The sequence below is a fragment of the Symphalangus syndactylus genome, chromosome 23 (assembly GCF_028878055.3).
Source record: "Symphalangus syndactylus isolate Jambi chromosome 23, NHGRI_mSymSyn1-v2.1_pri, whole genome shotgun sequence".
In the NCBI taxonomy this organism is placed as follows: domain Eukaryota; kingdom Metazoa; phylum Chordata; class Mammalia; order Primates; family Hylobatidae; genus Symphalangus; species Symphalangus syndactylus.
In genome coordinates this window covers 57,649,357-57,664,182 of record NC_072445.2, presented here as the reverse complement: position 1 = coordinate 57,664,182, position 14,826 = coordinate 57,649,357, and the positions used below count along the sequence as shown (strand labels likewise).

At 48.8% G+C, this 14,826-nt stretch overlaps 2 protein-coding genes across 29 annotated transcripts in view; one reads left to right on the top strand and one right to left on the bottom strand.

Annotated features, from left to right (window-relative positions):
• Positions 1–4,763, top strand: part of PHACTR1 (phosphatase and actin regulator 1) — a 584,673-nt gene extending 579,910 nt beyond the window's left edge. For 8 of the 10 annotated variants that reach the window (XM_055263199.2, XM_055263196.2, XM_055263195.2 and 5 more), the window contains 2 exons: positions 573–649; positions 1,480–4,763. In XM_055263199.2, coding sequence (XP_055119174.1) covers positions 573–649; positions 1,480–1,495 — 93 coding nt within the window. In that variant the 3' untranslated portion in view covers positions 1,496–4,763. Of the gene's footprint in view, positions 1–572 lie in introns of all 10 variants that reach the window. The other 2 variants (XM_055263201.2, XM_055263200.2) reach the window with 1 other exon arrangement.
• TBC1D7 (TBC1 domain family member 7) overlaps positions 1–14,826 on the bottom strand; it is a 78,143-nt gene that overhangs the window by 30,181 nt on the left and 33,136 nt on the right. For 3 of the 19 annotated variants that reach the window (XM_063632908.1, XM_055263210.2, XM_063632904.1), the window contains one exon: positions 1,618–5,635. The exons of 15 other annotated variants lie outside the window; for them this stretch is intronic. The gene's annotated coding sequence lies outside the window, so the exon portion shown is untranslated. Of the gene's footprint in view, positions 1–1,617; positions 5,636–14,826 lie in introns of those variants that run through there. One more of the 19 variants, XM_055263211.2, reaches the window with a different exon arrangement.

Genomic DNA, 14,826 nt, shown 5'->3' with positions numbered 1-14,826 from the left:
CTCCTCAGTGGCAGTATTGTAAGGATGGGGTGATTCGGGATCATCTCAGAACACGTGAGGTTATTCAAAATGTATCTCACATGGTGAAATACATCACTGAAGAGTCAGGGAAGTTGTAAAAGAGCAAAAGCAAAGGGTTGGTAGGGAGCTGGCCATCACCTGTCCCCCTAATTTGGTTGGAGAATTTGATCCACGCCTTCTGGAAGTCTCCACCTCGAGGCATCGCTGTGCCTGTGCTGAGCTTTGTTTATGGAAGATGAGAGGCTGACATTGAATGTGGGGTAGGTGTACACCACCATTGATGCCTCAATGCCACAGCTCTATGAAAAGAAGAAGAAAAACACACTTCGGGCAATAGTCTGTCATCATTTGCAACTTAGATTTAGGGAACAAGGGGAATCTTTGTTTTAAAGGACATCTCAGGTGATTTTTCTTCCTCCCAATGAAAGAATTCATCTTAAACTTGTTTGTCTTTGTTGAAGAAGAGAAATATGGTGTTAGGAATGAACTGAAAGGGGAGTTTCTTTCTGTCTCTCTCCCATTGTGCATTGATGGGCTTCTGTTGATTCCAGGCTGCCATCCGAAAGGAGCTCAATGAATTCAAAAGCACTGAGATGGAAGTTCATGAATTGAGTAGACACTTAACAAGGTTAGTATTAAGGGTTTTTTTTTTTCCTTTTTTCCCTCAAGTTGCAATATTTATCTCCAGATGAAGCTCTCCCACTTGTGGGACATGAGTGGGTTGGTAGGTGCCACGGGAGGGAAGATAGTAGGAAGGTAGACATGCGGTTCCACTTCAGGTTACTGAAACAAGGAAGTGGAACACAGATGGCCCGGGCTAAAACCAACTTTCTGCAAAGTCTGAGTTTCACTCATTTAAACTAAAGGTCTGATAAGCACCAGACTACCAACGACCCCAAGGTGGGTTTTTGTGAAAACTTAAGGAGGAAAGATTGTTGCCAGTTTGCAACCAGTCAGCAGAGGCCAAACCTGAACAAAATACCAAGTCCACGCAGGACTTCCAAAGTGGACCACTTCTGTTATTCCCTGACATTCTCCCTGACAGTCCAGCATCGTGATGATATTTGGGGAAACTGAGGCATGGGGTGATTAAGAGGATAAGGTTTCATTGCTAGTTAGCAACAGAGCCATTGATTTAATTCTGACTTTCTTTTGGGGGGAACGTTTAGAGAAATAGGATATAGCAAGTATTTAGTCTAGAGACTCAGAGACACAGATTGGGTTCTGCACCTTGCTGCTGGATCCAGGCTGATGGCAGGAGGTGGAGGCCACCAGGGCTGCCCCAGATAAAACTTTCAAAACCAGGTGTGTGTTCAGTGGCACTCCTGTGGGGATGACGGTGGGAAGCTCGCACCTCCCTCTCACAGTCAAGAACCTCCCTGAGGATGGGAGATTGGACTGTTGAATCCTGCACCTTTGGCAGCCCCTTGGTCTTGATGTAATTATTTGTTTCCTTAGGTTTCACCGACCTTAACAGTCGAATTCCTCTTGAGTGCTATGCTGTCTTCAAAACATAAATTTATAAGAACCATAAGTGCTGGTATTTATTCACTTCCCCATTACTATGTAAATCTTCTGAACTGCCTTTTTTTAAAAAAGAAGAAGAAAAATCAAGGAAACACAATCAGGATTTTATGTGTGAAAACGCTAAAGTGATGGCTCGGCGGTCCGAGCTGCTGGTCCCACTTCTAACACCAAAATGCATCCCAACCCCCAGCAGTGCCAAGGGCACCGGGAGGGCCCTGACTGAAGACTTTCTGGCAGGTGGAATGGTCCTTGTCCTCTCCAGCCAGGCCCAGCAGGCACTGCCTTCATGAAATCTCCAGCAAACCTCTTCCTCACAAGTGTCTGTCACCTGAGTCCAAAGAAAGCTGAAGGGGTAGGTTTGTTTTGGGGGGTACTGTGCAAAGCTAATGATCTGGTTGGACTTCTACACTTGGCCAAATATACTGGCTCCAGACATGACATTTGGTTTGGGGCCCTTTGAAGTTGATGCCAAGGAGGGAACACTTCTCAGTTGCCCCTGGCTTTTCCCTCCCTTCAGCCACCACGCACACAGTGAACAAAAGGGAAGGGCCCATTTCTGGGGGAGTCTGGCTGCCTCTTGGCTATGAAGGCTGGCACTGAGCACCCATCCTGCCCCCTCTGCCTGAGCTGAGCTGCCTTTCAGGAAGCTCTGGTTTAGAAGGGGAAAGTTGTCATATGCTCAGTTCAAATAATCAACCCATCTGTGTTCAGAGAGTCCAGTGTCATGAGTGACCCACGCACACACACAGCCATTGCTAAGGTACTCCTGTGCTGTTTGTAAGTCTGAGTGGGAGGACCCTATTGAACCCTGTGGGGTCAGAAACTGCTTGGCTGACATTTTCTCTGTGTGCCTCGAAGCCGGTGATTATATGGCTTGGGAGTTCCTAGCTTCTGTGTATAGGACCAGTGCATGCAGGCCAGAAACCATTCCTGTAGGACTGGCTTTCCAGACACTGAGGGACTTGGAACCACTCCATGGCCTTCTTTCTCTTTTTTTTTTTGCACTGAAGAGTTTCTGTGGAGGAGCCCCAGAGTTGGGCATGTGCCAGAATCAGGCCAACACCAGCCACACCTGCCCACAGTGCCCCTTCCTGCTCCAGTTGATCCAGAGAGCTCCTCCCTTTCCCTCATGATGCCGGGGAGCTTGATTGTGGGTGTGTCTCTGACTGGGACATCCAGGATAGGGTGTGCAATGAGGCCAGGACCCTCCTAAACCCTAACAAGCATCCTAACGAGGCCCATCGCAGCTTTCGTTTTCCTTCCTCACAGAGCTCGCAGGCCCTCCGTCGCAGAGCTCGCTCACCTTCTGGAGTGACTCCATCGTTACCCCAGTCTTTCTAGGGGGTGGCACACTCTCCACCACACATGCCATTTAGAAAGATGCCAGCTTGGCCTTTCCAAAAAGTTAACCAGTCTCCCCACCACGAACCCTGTGGGAGCAGGTTACTCGTAGGATGCACACCCGTCACCGAGGCCATTGCATTTTTTTGCAGGCATGAACGGCTCCCATGTAGGCACTAACCCAGGAGCCGGATAACTGCTGGGGAGAGTTCAGGGCAGCTCTTTGGGCGGTGCCTCCAGCTGCAGCTTTGCCTTGCCACCTGGAGCCAGCACGCCTCTGCCCGACCCAAGGAGGATGCCATCACTAGATCCTTTTTGTTTTAAACTCTTGAATCTGAATAGTTCCTGCTGTGGGGAGAGGTATTGTTCAGGGAAAATGTGATCGGGATTTTAGTGTGGCTGTAAACACAGTCTTCCCGAAAGGCTTACTGACGTCTGAATGTGCAAATGGTATGACGAAAGATGTAGGGTTCTTTCGTTGAATTTCTCTACGGCGGGCGGGCGGGCACGTGTTCCAGGTGGAGGTGCCTGCCGGCCAGGCTTTGAGTCTGAACTTCCTCTAACTGCAGCTGGGCTCCTGGCATACGCGGTGCCCTGGCATGATGGTCCTCCCTGGCCAGGAGGAGTCCTAAGGAAATTCATTCTATTGACCGGACTCCTCCCATGATAGGCCCATGGCTTCTCTGCTGGCCTTAGTTCTTGGCCCTTCAGATTCCCTAGGGATATAAGGCCCAAGCGGATCTCCCTGCAGCCAGCCAGCAAACAGCCCAGGGTTTCCGCCCAAAGTGCCCTCATGTTGCAGTCCACTTTGTGCACGGAAGATATTGAACACAATTTCCACTGCTCTTCCTGCAGGGCCTCTTTTCCAGCAGTCACTTGTTCACACTGAGGGGTGCACCTCCCCTGCCATTGACAGGTCCTGCGCCTTCAGAATGGGCTATTTCAAGCCCGTTTTAAGTGGCTCTTACACAGGCTCAGCAACCTCTGTGGCCTGCAGGATGGGCCTTCTGCTGTCTCTTTCCTTTCTTAAAACCTTAAGGTCTTTCTAGAGACCTATTCAATTTTTTTTTTTTTTTGGCTACAATGTCATGACAACTGCAGCAATTTGTGTTACCTTCCAAGATGACAATTTGACATTAATTAAGGGAAAAATAAAAAGGTGAGCTAGGTGACTTAAAACGCATCTCTTTTTTGAAAAAGCTGCAGCTGGCAAGTCAAAGTTTTATTTTATGTGTGTAAATTCCCAGTTGAGCATTTCTTCATTTGGATTAGTGTGAGAGGAAAAATGTGAAATGTCTCAAATCAAATGCTTCCTTCTAAAGATTAAACATTGCCCGACCCTGCCTCCTGCCCCAATCAATGACAGAAGAGACCGCCATCAGCCAACTAGCTTTTTTTAAATGGCTGATACATTCATCTCCAAAGGCCCTCAAAGCCCTGTAAAACTTTTAAAACTTTAGCCTTTATGTCAGATTAGAGAAACCAAACAACGTGACGGTAAATGTGATGAAAAGCTCTGAGTTTATTTTTCTCCCGCTTATGAACATGTATTTTTATTTGCTGAATGAAAATCGTGGTGTGTTGCTTCGATGAATGGAATTTCAGGCTCTCCCTGTGCACAGCCGGTGGGCAAAGGTCACCTTAAATGACTTTTTCCTCCCTGTCTGTTAATTCCCAGACCGGTTGCATTTTCCAATTGCTTCCTGGGTGTCTGTACATAGTTTGTCTTTGTATAGGAGTGAGTGTGGTGACCGTCAATCCCCTAATCTCCCAGGTTCTAATTTAACAGATGATGGCTGTATGAGGAAAATGATGTAAATAGAGAATACAAATTAAACTGGATCTCTGTGGCCTAGGTTTTGTACATACAGAAACTGCATGGTATTTAAATTATTGTTTGTCTCTGATGATGTATGCAGTTTCTTTAAAAACAAACCAAAAAAAAGTTTAAAAAAAAAAAAAAATTCTTGACTCCTCTTGTGTGTTTTGTTATCAACCAGCAGCAGAAACCACCAAAAATGCTTTGACTGGGAAAGGGAGGTTGCAGGAATGGGAGAGGTCAGCTCATCTGCAAACTACATAGTGAGAGTGAGTGGACATACGGGACAACCGCATGTCTCTGGTATTACTGGGAGAAGGAAGTATTGTAGCAGATACATTAACTTACTTTCTAGAAGACTTTTGTGTACTAGGATTTTTTTCCTCAACTTTTTTTTTTTTTGAGACTGAGTCTTGCTCCATCGCCAGGCTGGAGTGCAGTGGTGCCATCTTGGCTCACTGCAACCTCTGCCTCCCGGGTTCAAGAGATTCTCCTGCCTCAGCCTCCCAAGTAGCTGGTATTACAGGCACGCGCCACCATGCCTGGCTAATTTTTGTATTTTTAGTAGAGATGGGGTTTCACCATGTTTGCCAGGATGGTCTTGATCTTGACCTCGTTATCCACCCGCCTCAGCCTCCCAAAGTGCTGAGATTACAGGTGTGAGCCACTGTGCCTGGCCTCTATGTCCATTCTTGAGAAGCCTGAGTATTTGATCTATATAAAGCAAAGAACTTCATTGCATAACCTTCTGGTTACTAACCTGTCGCTTTGAAGGCTTTCAGCGGAAGCAGAAGCTCTGCATTTTAGGTGGGGGACGTTGCTGGGTAGCATATCCTTGGTCCAGCAGTGTAGAAAGGCTGTTCTGGGAAAGCGCAACCTTGCACCGTGCTGCTCAAACCACCTTGCCGAGGAATCACCTCTGGGGGTCTTGTTAACATGCAAGTACTGAGTCAGTAGGTCTGGATGGGGCCTGGGAGTCTGCATTTCTAATAAGCTCTCAGGGCCTGCTGATGCTGCTGGTCCAGGAATCCCACTTCTGAGTCCCAAAGGCTGGGAGAAGAATCCCCAAAGGGAGCCACCTCTCCTTTGCCTGAGATCTCTGAGTGCCCCCATGTACTGCTCATATCTATCTTTGCTGGGAAGCAGCAGTGAAGCCCTCCTGGATGTTCAGGTCCTGCAGTGTTTGCATCGGAGTATCTGTGCCCAGAGCTCTCACCTGTGCAGCCAGGGGGCCCCTGGAGCAGCAATGGCTGTGACAGAAGGGGCAAGTAGTTTACAAAAAGGTTTTCATATTTCAAAAATCCATCAGTTTCTCTTTCTTTCTGTTCTTGCCTCCCTTGCAGAGCCTTTTTTTTTTTTTTTTTTTTTTTTTTTTTTTTTTTTTTGAGACAGAGTCTTGCTCTGTCTCCCAGGCTGGAGTGCCGTGGTATGATCTCAGCTCACTGCAACCTCTGCCTCCTGGGTTCAAGCGATTCTCCTGCCTCAGCCTCTTGAGTAGCTGAGATTACAGGTGCCCACCACCATGCCTGGCTAATTTTTGTATTTTAGTAGAGAAAGGGTTTCACCATGTTGGTCACGCCAGTCTCAAACTCCTGACCTCATGATCTGCCCGCCTCGGTCTCCCAATGTGCTGGGATTACAGGCATGAGCCACTGCGCCCGGCCACTCTCTGACTTTTGATAAATTAATCTGAGAACTTGATTGCAAGTTTTAGGGCAGTGAAAGGACTAGAAAGAAACAGCTTCGATAAAACTCCTAGCAGACTGCCTGGCAAGAGGGAAGGAAACTGGCCATAATTCTGCTACGGAGGAAGCCCTTTCCCAAGGAAACAAAGGTTGTGGCTACACATTCTCTGCAGGAAGGGGCAGCCTGGTGTGTCTATCGCATCTGTTTATCTGGGCCTCAATTTCCTCATACAGAAAACAGAGACAGTGAATTAGATGTTCCTAATATTCTTTGGAGCATCAACTTGTCCATGATTTGGGAATACTGGAATTTTTAAAACATTCAACTTAGTCGTTAGGAAAGAGTTAACTTTAAAGCAAGTCCTGCTGAGGCCTGTCTCTCTAACAGTTTAGATTCCTCTCCTTCAGGTCACCACAAATCTGCCATCTGTCCCTGCGGTCCCTCCCTGCCATGCACTGCCCTCCTGGAGAGCTGGGTGGCCCTGGGACCTACCCTCCCAAGTGCCTTCATGGGGCCTCATCCCGAAGCCGCCATCAATCAGGTTATCTGACATCCTTCTGCCTCTCCCTGCCCTTGGGCAAAACACCCTGGAGTGCTCTTGGGTCTTGACGGGTGATGTCTACGACACAGTGCGTTGTCCCCTACAGCATCGCAGGCTTGAGGGTGCTCTATGGATGTAGCTACTTAACCTGTTAAGCCAAAGGACACGTTTGACTCGGGAAACGCTCCCTGGCTCACTCTCTACAGGTCCTAAGTGATCTCCTCCATGGGTGTGGCTTCAGATGACTCCCTGTCTATGGCTGTAGCTCAGATCTGTCCCAAGCCCCTGGCCCAGGTTTTCTAAAAAGCAGCAGGGAATCGTGGAGTGTCCTGCAACTTGGATGGAGCTAGAGGCCATTATTCTAAGTGAAGCAACACAGGAGTGGAAAACCAAGTATCGTATGTTCTCACTCATAAGTGGGAGCTAAGCTATGAGGACACAAAGGCCTAAAAATGATATAATGGACTTTGGGGACTCAGAAGGGGGAGGGTGGGAGGAGGGTAGGAATGAAAAATTACACATTAGGTACAATGTACTCGGGTGATTGGAGCACTAACGTCTCAGAATAAACTACTATATACTTTATCCATGTAACAAAAAGTCACTTGTGGGGCCGGACACAGTGGCTCACACCTGTAATCCCAACACTTTGGGAGGCCGAGGCAGGTGGCTCACCTGAGGTCACGAGTTCGAGACCAGCTTCGCCAACATGGTGAAACCCCATCGCTACTAAAAATACAAAAAATTAGCTGTGTGTGGTGGTGGGTACCTGTAATCCCAGCTACTTGGGAGGCTGAGGCAGGAGAATCACTTGAACCCAGGAGGGAGAGGTTACAGTGAGCTGAGATCGTGCCATTGCACTCCAGGCTAGGCAACAAGAGCGAAACTCTGTCTACAAAAAATAAAAAATAAAAAGCCACTTGTACCCCAAAAGCTATTGAAACATAAATAAATAATAAAATAAAATACAGATATACTAATTTTTGAAATAGGTTCTCCCACCTGGATGACGGCAGCCATGGTCTTTCTGCCTGTGGCCTCAGCATCCAGTCCTGCCACCAGAGTCATCTCTCCAAACTCAGATGGGCTCACCCCACCCTCCCTCTTGGTACCTGCAGTGGCCCCCACTGTCTTACCCATCAAGCCCCACTCTGCAGTGTGGCATCCGTAGTGACAATGTGGCCCCTGCTCACTTCCGCCAGCCTCACCTCCTGTCCCTGCTACATCACTCTGCTCAGGCTTCCCGAGCAGACCCTTCTAGTGTGTGTGATCTGGGAGTCCTGTGAGGGATGCTATTGATGTGGCCATGTTGTGGTGACCACCTCAGGGACAACCAGGGTTTAACATGGGCCCTCGGGCACTGAGCAACTAAGCTTCCCTGAAAGGAGTCCAAGAGAGGTCTCACGTAGGCGACCTTGGAACTCAATGAGAAGCATACAAAAAAAAAAAATAAGTATGAACAAATAGCTGTCTCCTCTGACACCTGGCAGGTGGCGGCCCTGATTTCTAACTCTGGCTGGCTGGTCACTTGATTCCTACCAACAGCACCGCTAACAGCTCCCACACAGTAAACACTTATCGTACCCCAGGCACTGTTAGGCCATCTTCTTGCACCATTTTCCTTAACCCTTACGACGCCTTGGTCACCGATGAGGAAACTCAGGTCCCCAAACAACGTAGGCAAAGTCACATAGATGGTAAGTGGCGAAGGAGCTTCCAAACCCAGGTCTGCCTGACTTTAAGGCAATGCTCTTAACCTCCCTGCTACACCGACGTGTCGTGGCTTTCCCTCTACCTTCTTGAGTTCACACTTCCTCAGCATCCATCCAGTTATCCCATTTGCCTGTCTTGAGCGATTACATAGTTTTCTGACACCGAGGATCAGAGACGGAAAGATCATGGACTGCCTCCAAGCCCCGGCTCCCAGCTCCTCCCTCTCGCCTCTCATGCACAACTTTGTCTGTGATTAAGCTGAGTCTCCCCCTTCCCCACTCCGTGGGGACCTCCCACAAGCATCTGACAGTCAGCCAACATTTATGACTTCCTGCAAGGGAAGCAGAAGTCACGAATGAGGCACTCGTACAGTGTGGGTCCTACCTAGAGCTGTTGCAAAGGCAGGAAGAGAAGGGCATGCTACCTAATGAGAGGGAAGAACACCAGACACTTCATCGTGTGTGTGTCCAGTCCCTTACCTAGAAGCTATTTTCTGGGGGAAAAAAGGGTTCTGCTCCTAATCAAATAATGCTCTCCACATTTCATAATAGGGAGCCATGATCATCCACTATTTCCATGGGCAACACTGCAGAGGAAGGCAAAGGGCTCTCATTAATTAAACTAATGAATTCATCTGCAGAGACAGGAAGAGTAAACCACAGAAACAGAACTGACTAATTCTTCTTCCATTAAGATGCATCTACTCTGAGCCAGAATTCCAGAACTCGTTCCCTTCCTCATCCATGATGAAGACATTGCGTCTCATGTGGTCACAAAGGCTTGGTGTTTCCTATGTGGAGATACTATTGCTGTTCTACCTTTAATTAAAAAAAAAAAAAAAAAAAAACGAAAAACAGAAATGGCAGAGGGAGGGAGGAAAATGCTGTCTCTTCCTTAATCACCAACCTGGAGTGGTCACTGACATCTTGTCCAGTGTGGCAGGGGGGTCCCTGGGGTCCATGGTCCTGGGGTCCATTCAGAGCCCCCACCCAGAAGAGGACAAGCCAGTCTCCAGCTACACAGGTAAAAAAACACTTCATCCATGGATTGAACTTCTTATCTCAGACAATCCTGACCAGGGACGGAATCAGAGTAAAGGCTTTGGTCTCACGCAACAACCCTGTGGCCAGTCCCTGCAGTGCGGCAGGCCTGCCACTGTGCCGACCGAGGCTGTCATGCATGAAGCACATCTGGGGCTTTATGGCTCAACACCTGAGCCTCCTGGAAGGCCTTGGCCGCCTCACCGAAGCCCCAGCGTACTGGCTCTGCAAGGCCCTGGGGTTAAAATAGCAAAAATGCCATCTGGCAAGAGACTGGCTTTGTTCAGACTGTGTGCTGCTTTGTCGCTGGGGTGGTGGGGACATTTTCCAAGCCACCATCAGAATGTGAGCTGTCACCTGGGCGAGCCCCACTCCCCCATGCCTCCAGCCCACTCATCAGCATCCACGCAATCATAGCAGGAGCCCCTGTGGCAGCTGAGCCACCTTGGGTTTTCCTCAATTCCATCTCACTGACTTGGTGATGACAGCCCCAAAGCAGGCAGGACAAACCCCTTCTTTCTTCCTAGAAAAGTACCTGAAATAACACACTCATTTTTAGACTCCAGGAGTTGGTGCTGAGGAAGGGTCCTTGGGGCTGGGACATGGAGAACAGCCACCAGTCATTGTAGACCCTTTTGTCCTGGCTGCCTTTCCCCTCTATTGGCACATGTTCCTTTTCCATCAACACATTTAGTTACAATTATTTTTTTAAAATAAGAAGACCAGAAAGAGCACACAGGGCTGACTGCCTTTTACAGGACAAAACATGAACAGGGAAATTTAACTTGTGTGTAACATGCGCACCCAGACAGACCTTATTTCAATCATATCCAATTTTAAAATCCAGGAACTGGCCACAGTAAGGAAAGGAAGGCATGTTTCTGGCTGTCCAGCAGCTGGGCAGAAAAACGGAGACCCACTGGGGCCAGTGAGAGGCTCCAATTGAGCCATCCTAGTTCAGGTCTCCCTAGCGACCCCACTCTGTGTGGGGAGGTAAGTGCATCTCTTCATATTTTTAGTTCACTGTAAAGACATGGTTTTTGCCCTCTAGGAATCAGCTATCTATGCATGAGCAGAAACCCTGCAGGTGCCGAACGTAACTGATTGGAGTGGGGAGGAGGGGAAGGACAAAGAGTGATGGCTTCAGGTTTGGAGAGTAGTTGAGTGATATTAGAAGCAAAAAGCATCTCTGATTTGGACAGCAGAGGTGTGCACAGTTCTGCTGTGGTTTCAATCTTACTATAGGCCCCAGTCAACAGGACAGCATAAACGCTCTTTGTTGACTGGACATTCGGCTGGCTCAGAGCAAGCAGCTGGGGTACAGTCACTTAGATTTCAGCAGCAAAGCTGTGCGGGGAGGCAAGATGTTACCTGGGCTGCCTCCCGGGCCTCAGCATCACGCCTAGGAGCTGGTGGAGGAAGATGCCAAGGCAGGTTTCTCGAGCCCAGTGGAAAGCTTCTTGTGCTGCCCCCAGCTCCCTCCCAACAAAACCAAAGGCCATTCATGCTAAAAGGGTCACTTAGTCCAATCCTTCTGGTCACAACAGAGGAAGGTGCTCTGCTGCTCTCAGCACACCAAGGGGTGACACCCCTAAAGAAAGCACTAGAAGGTGGGGTGCAGTGGCTCACACCTGTAATCTCAGCATTTTGGGAGGCCGAGGTGGGTGAATCTCTTGGGCCCAGGAGTTCGAGACCAGCCTGGGCAACATGATGAAACCCCATCTCTATAAAAAAATGCAAAAAACTAGCTGGGCATGTGTCTGTAGTCCCAGCTACCAGCTACCAGGGAAGCTGAGGTGAGAGGATCACCTGAGCCCAGGAGCTCGAGGCTGCAGTGAGCTGTGATTATACCATGCACTCCAGCCTGGGTGACACAGTGAGACCCTATCTCAAAAAAAAATTTTTTAAAGCAAGCAAGGACTAGAAGCTGCACTGCTGCCAGCACCCAAGCTTCACCCCACGAGGCCCCTCCCTGCTGCATTAGCACTGGCCACTGCATCACATCCCCACACCATCATCCTCAGATACCCCTGCCCTCAGCACCAGCGGAATGAGTTTTGCACTCCAGCACTGTGCTGGTCACTTTCATCTCTCATCCCCGTTTTACAGATGAAGGGGCTGAGGCCAAGAAAAAACAGTCACACAGTTAGGAAATAGCAGAGATGAGCAAAGAACTCTCAATCCAGTTCTCCTGACCCTACACCACTAGTGAATCCCAGAAAGGGCAGTCAGAAAGATGATAGTTTTAGACATAGATTTAAACCCATATCTGCCTTGCTAAACTGCATCTGTTCCGGTGGTGTCGGTTAGCATTAGGTCCAACAGTCTTCACATAACCAAAAACTCAAATGATAGTGACTGAAACAAATCAGGATTTTTTTAAATGTAAAGGCAGTCTGGAATGAAGCAGAAAAGAGCTTGTGTGGTAGTGACACCATCAATGTGTAGCTCTATTTTTCGGCCCCACCATCCTTATCATGTGGCTTCCATTCTTGATGTTGCCTCACATTCCAAGATAGCTGCTGAAGCTCCCGCCATTATGTATGTGTTCCAGGCAGAAAGTAAGAGGAAATACCAGGAAGAGGAAATTTACCTGCCAGCTGAATAAATTCTCTTTAAAAACCTTTTCTGGAAGTCCTACCTAATGACTTTACCTTCCACCTTATTGGCCATTCCTTTCAGCAAGAGGGCCTGGGGAATAAGGTTATGTTAACACACTCCTGCCTCAAATAAAATTGGGGTGTTGTCAGTAAGGAAGAGAGAGGATGAAGAATGAGTAGACAACTATAAGGTAGTTGGTAGTTGGTGAGCTGCCACAGAGCTGTCCTTGGTAATGAGCTGATTTGTAATAAGGTTAGAGTGACACCACTTCCTAGCACAGAAAGGGAACAATTTGTGGAAAACATTCACATTTCAGTACTGAGATTTTATTCCAAATTTGATAAACTATTCCATTGTTTTATAAACTTTAGCAATAGCTTAGAAACGAGGTCAGACTAGTTTAAAAATGAGAAAAAGGCACAGGCTAGTGGCATACTTCTTTTGCAATCAGCGTTAAACCTTTCATCATTAGGTGAAATCTACATTGCCTGGGCCGTTGCTACTAACTGTGGTCCCCTGGACAAGCAGCATCAGCATCGTCACGGAACTTGTTAGAAATGGAGAAAGCCAGGCCCACCCCAGACCTACAGACAGAATCTGCAGTTCACCAAGACCCCAGGGGCTCCCAAGGCACATTCAAGTTTGAGAAGCCCTGTTCCAATGCAATGCCCTAAAGAGTCTGCAATGGGCCTCCACTCTCCTAAAAACCTCTTCTCAGGAAGCAGTGTGCTCTAGGACTCTTAGTCTTTGGTGAGACTCTGCATCACAGCGCCACTCTCTGAGGAGAATGCACATTAAAACACTTGCAGAACTATAATACCTAATATTTACCAACTTCTGTGCCAGACACTGGTCTAAGGATTTCACGTCTGTTTCTGTAGCTCATCCTTCTAACCACTCTGTGAAGTGGGAGCTCTTACTCTCATCCCCTCCCCTGGGGTACAAATAAGGACATGGTGCTGAGTTACCCAGCCAGCCAGCCAGCAATAGGTCCAAGCAGATGCTGCCACTCTGGAATGTTTTGCCCAGATGGAGAGATTTTAAGGCTCAGAGAAAGATGGGTCAGTGTTTCCGAATGAGGGAGCAGCTTGGTGATGCCTGGGTTCCAGAGCTTGCTCAGCTACTGTGACCTTGTATAAATAACTCACTAGACCACCTGTAACCTCACTTTTCTTATCTGTGTATGGCGTGATCTGCAAGCTCCCCTCCAGCTCTGACGTCCCTCGGGTCCGGACGTGCCTTCCGTATGATCGGAAAATCAGTCAGCCTTAGCAGCTGCCTCCCCTAACTGGCTTTATTAGGTTCACTCAACTGCCACCCAGCCCGGCCACAGCCCAACTTGGTCTGGACACCCAGATGTTGGACACCCTGTGGGGAAACTATACACCCTCCCAAGCAATCGGAGACAAACAAACACAGCTGCTGCCAGCAAAGCCCCCACAGTTGACCCAGGTGGAGGGGAAGGAGCTGGGCAAAGTCGACTTCCTGTAGATTTTCAGACTGAATTAGACTTGGTATGAAAGTTCGCAAAGGGAGCACCTGGCCGCATGAGTCAGTTCACCAAGGCTGCTGGTGTGATACTACCCCTCTGCCCGCCCCTATCAGAAAGGGCTGGCTATCCACCTGCCTGGCTGGCAGAAACCAGAAAGAAGTGGTGCAGGAAAAGTCACTGAGACTTAGTCGAGGCAGAAGGCTTCCTGTTGCCCCCGGGCCCTTCTGCAGGGCATTTATCTGGTCAACAGATCTAAGTGGAGCGGAGAGTCTTTGAGAGTCTCTTCCCAGTTCACAGTGGACCCGTCCACCATGCCCCTTGCTCACCACTCCCTGCACTGCAGTAGACACAAGGGAGGCTCCTGGTGGCCCTGTATCTGCTGTGGGATGCCTCCACCCACTCGGCTCTACGTGATTGGCCCGTAGGCAGCCCCAAGCCCAAGCCAGACCACAGCCTCTTTCCCATGGATTTAGGAATTGCGTCACGAGACTCTGTCTGCAGAGGCTGGACCTGTAACGCATACATTTAGTGTCTTAGGGTGGGGCATCTTCTACCAGAGTGATCCAGACTGCAGGGATACAGACTCTAGACACAGCCCACACACTGTGTGGATCATAGATAAGAGGATGAGAGGGTCCAGGGTCTCTTTAGTCCCATCCTAGACTCCAAGCCGTCCCTCTTTAGGTTCTCAGCCTCACCTCTGCATCCTATAATAAAATCTCCTTTAGCCGGGCGCGGTGGCTCACGCTTGTAATCCCAGTACTTTGGGAGGCCGAGGCGGGCGGATCACGAGGTCAGGAGATCGAGACCACGGTGAAACCCCGTCTCTACTAAAAATACAAAAAAATTAGCCGGGCGTGGTGGTGGGCGCCTGTAGTCCCAGCTACTCGGGAGGCTGAGGCAGGAGAATGGCGTGAACCCGGGAGGCGGGGCTTGCAGTGAGCCGAGATTGTGCCACTGCACTCCAGCCTGGGCGACAGAGGGATACTCCGTCTCAAAAAAAAAAAAAAAAAATCTCCTTTAAGCAAGCTTGCTTCAGAACAAC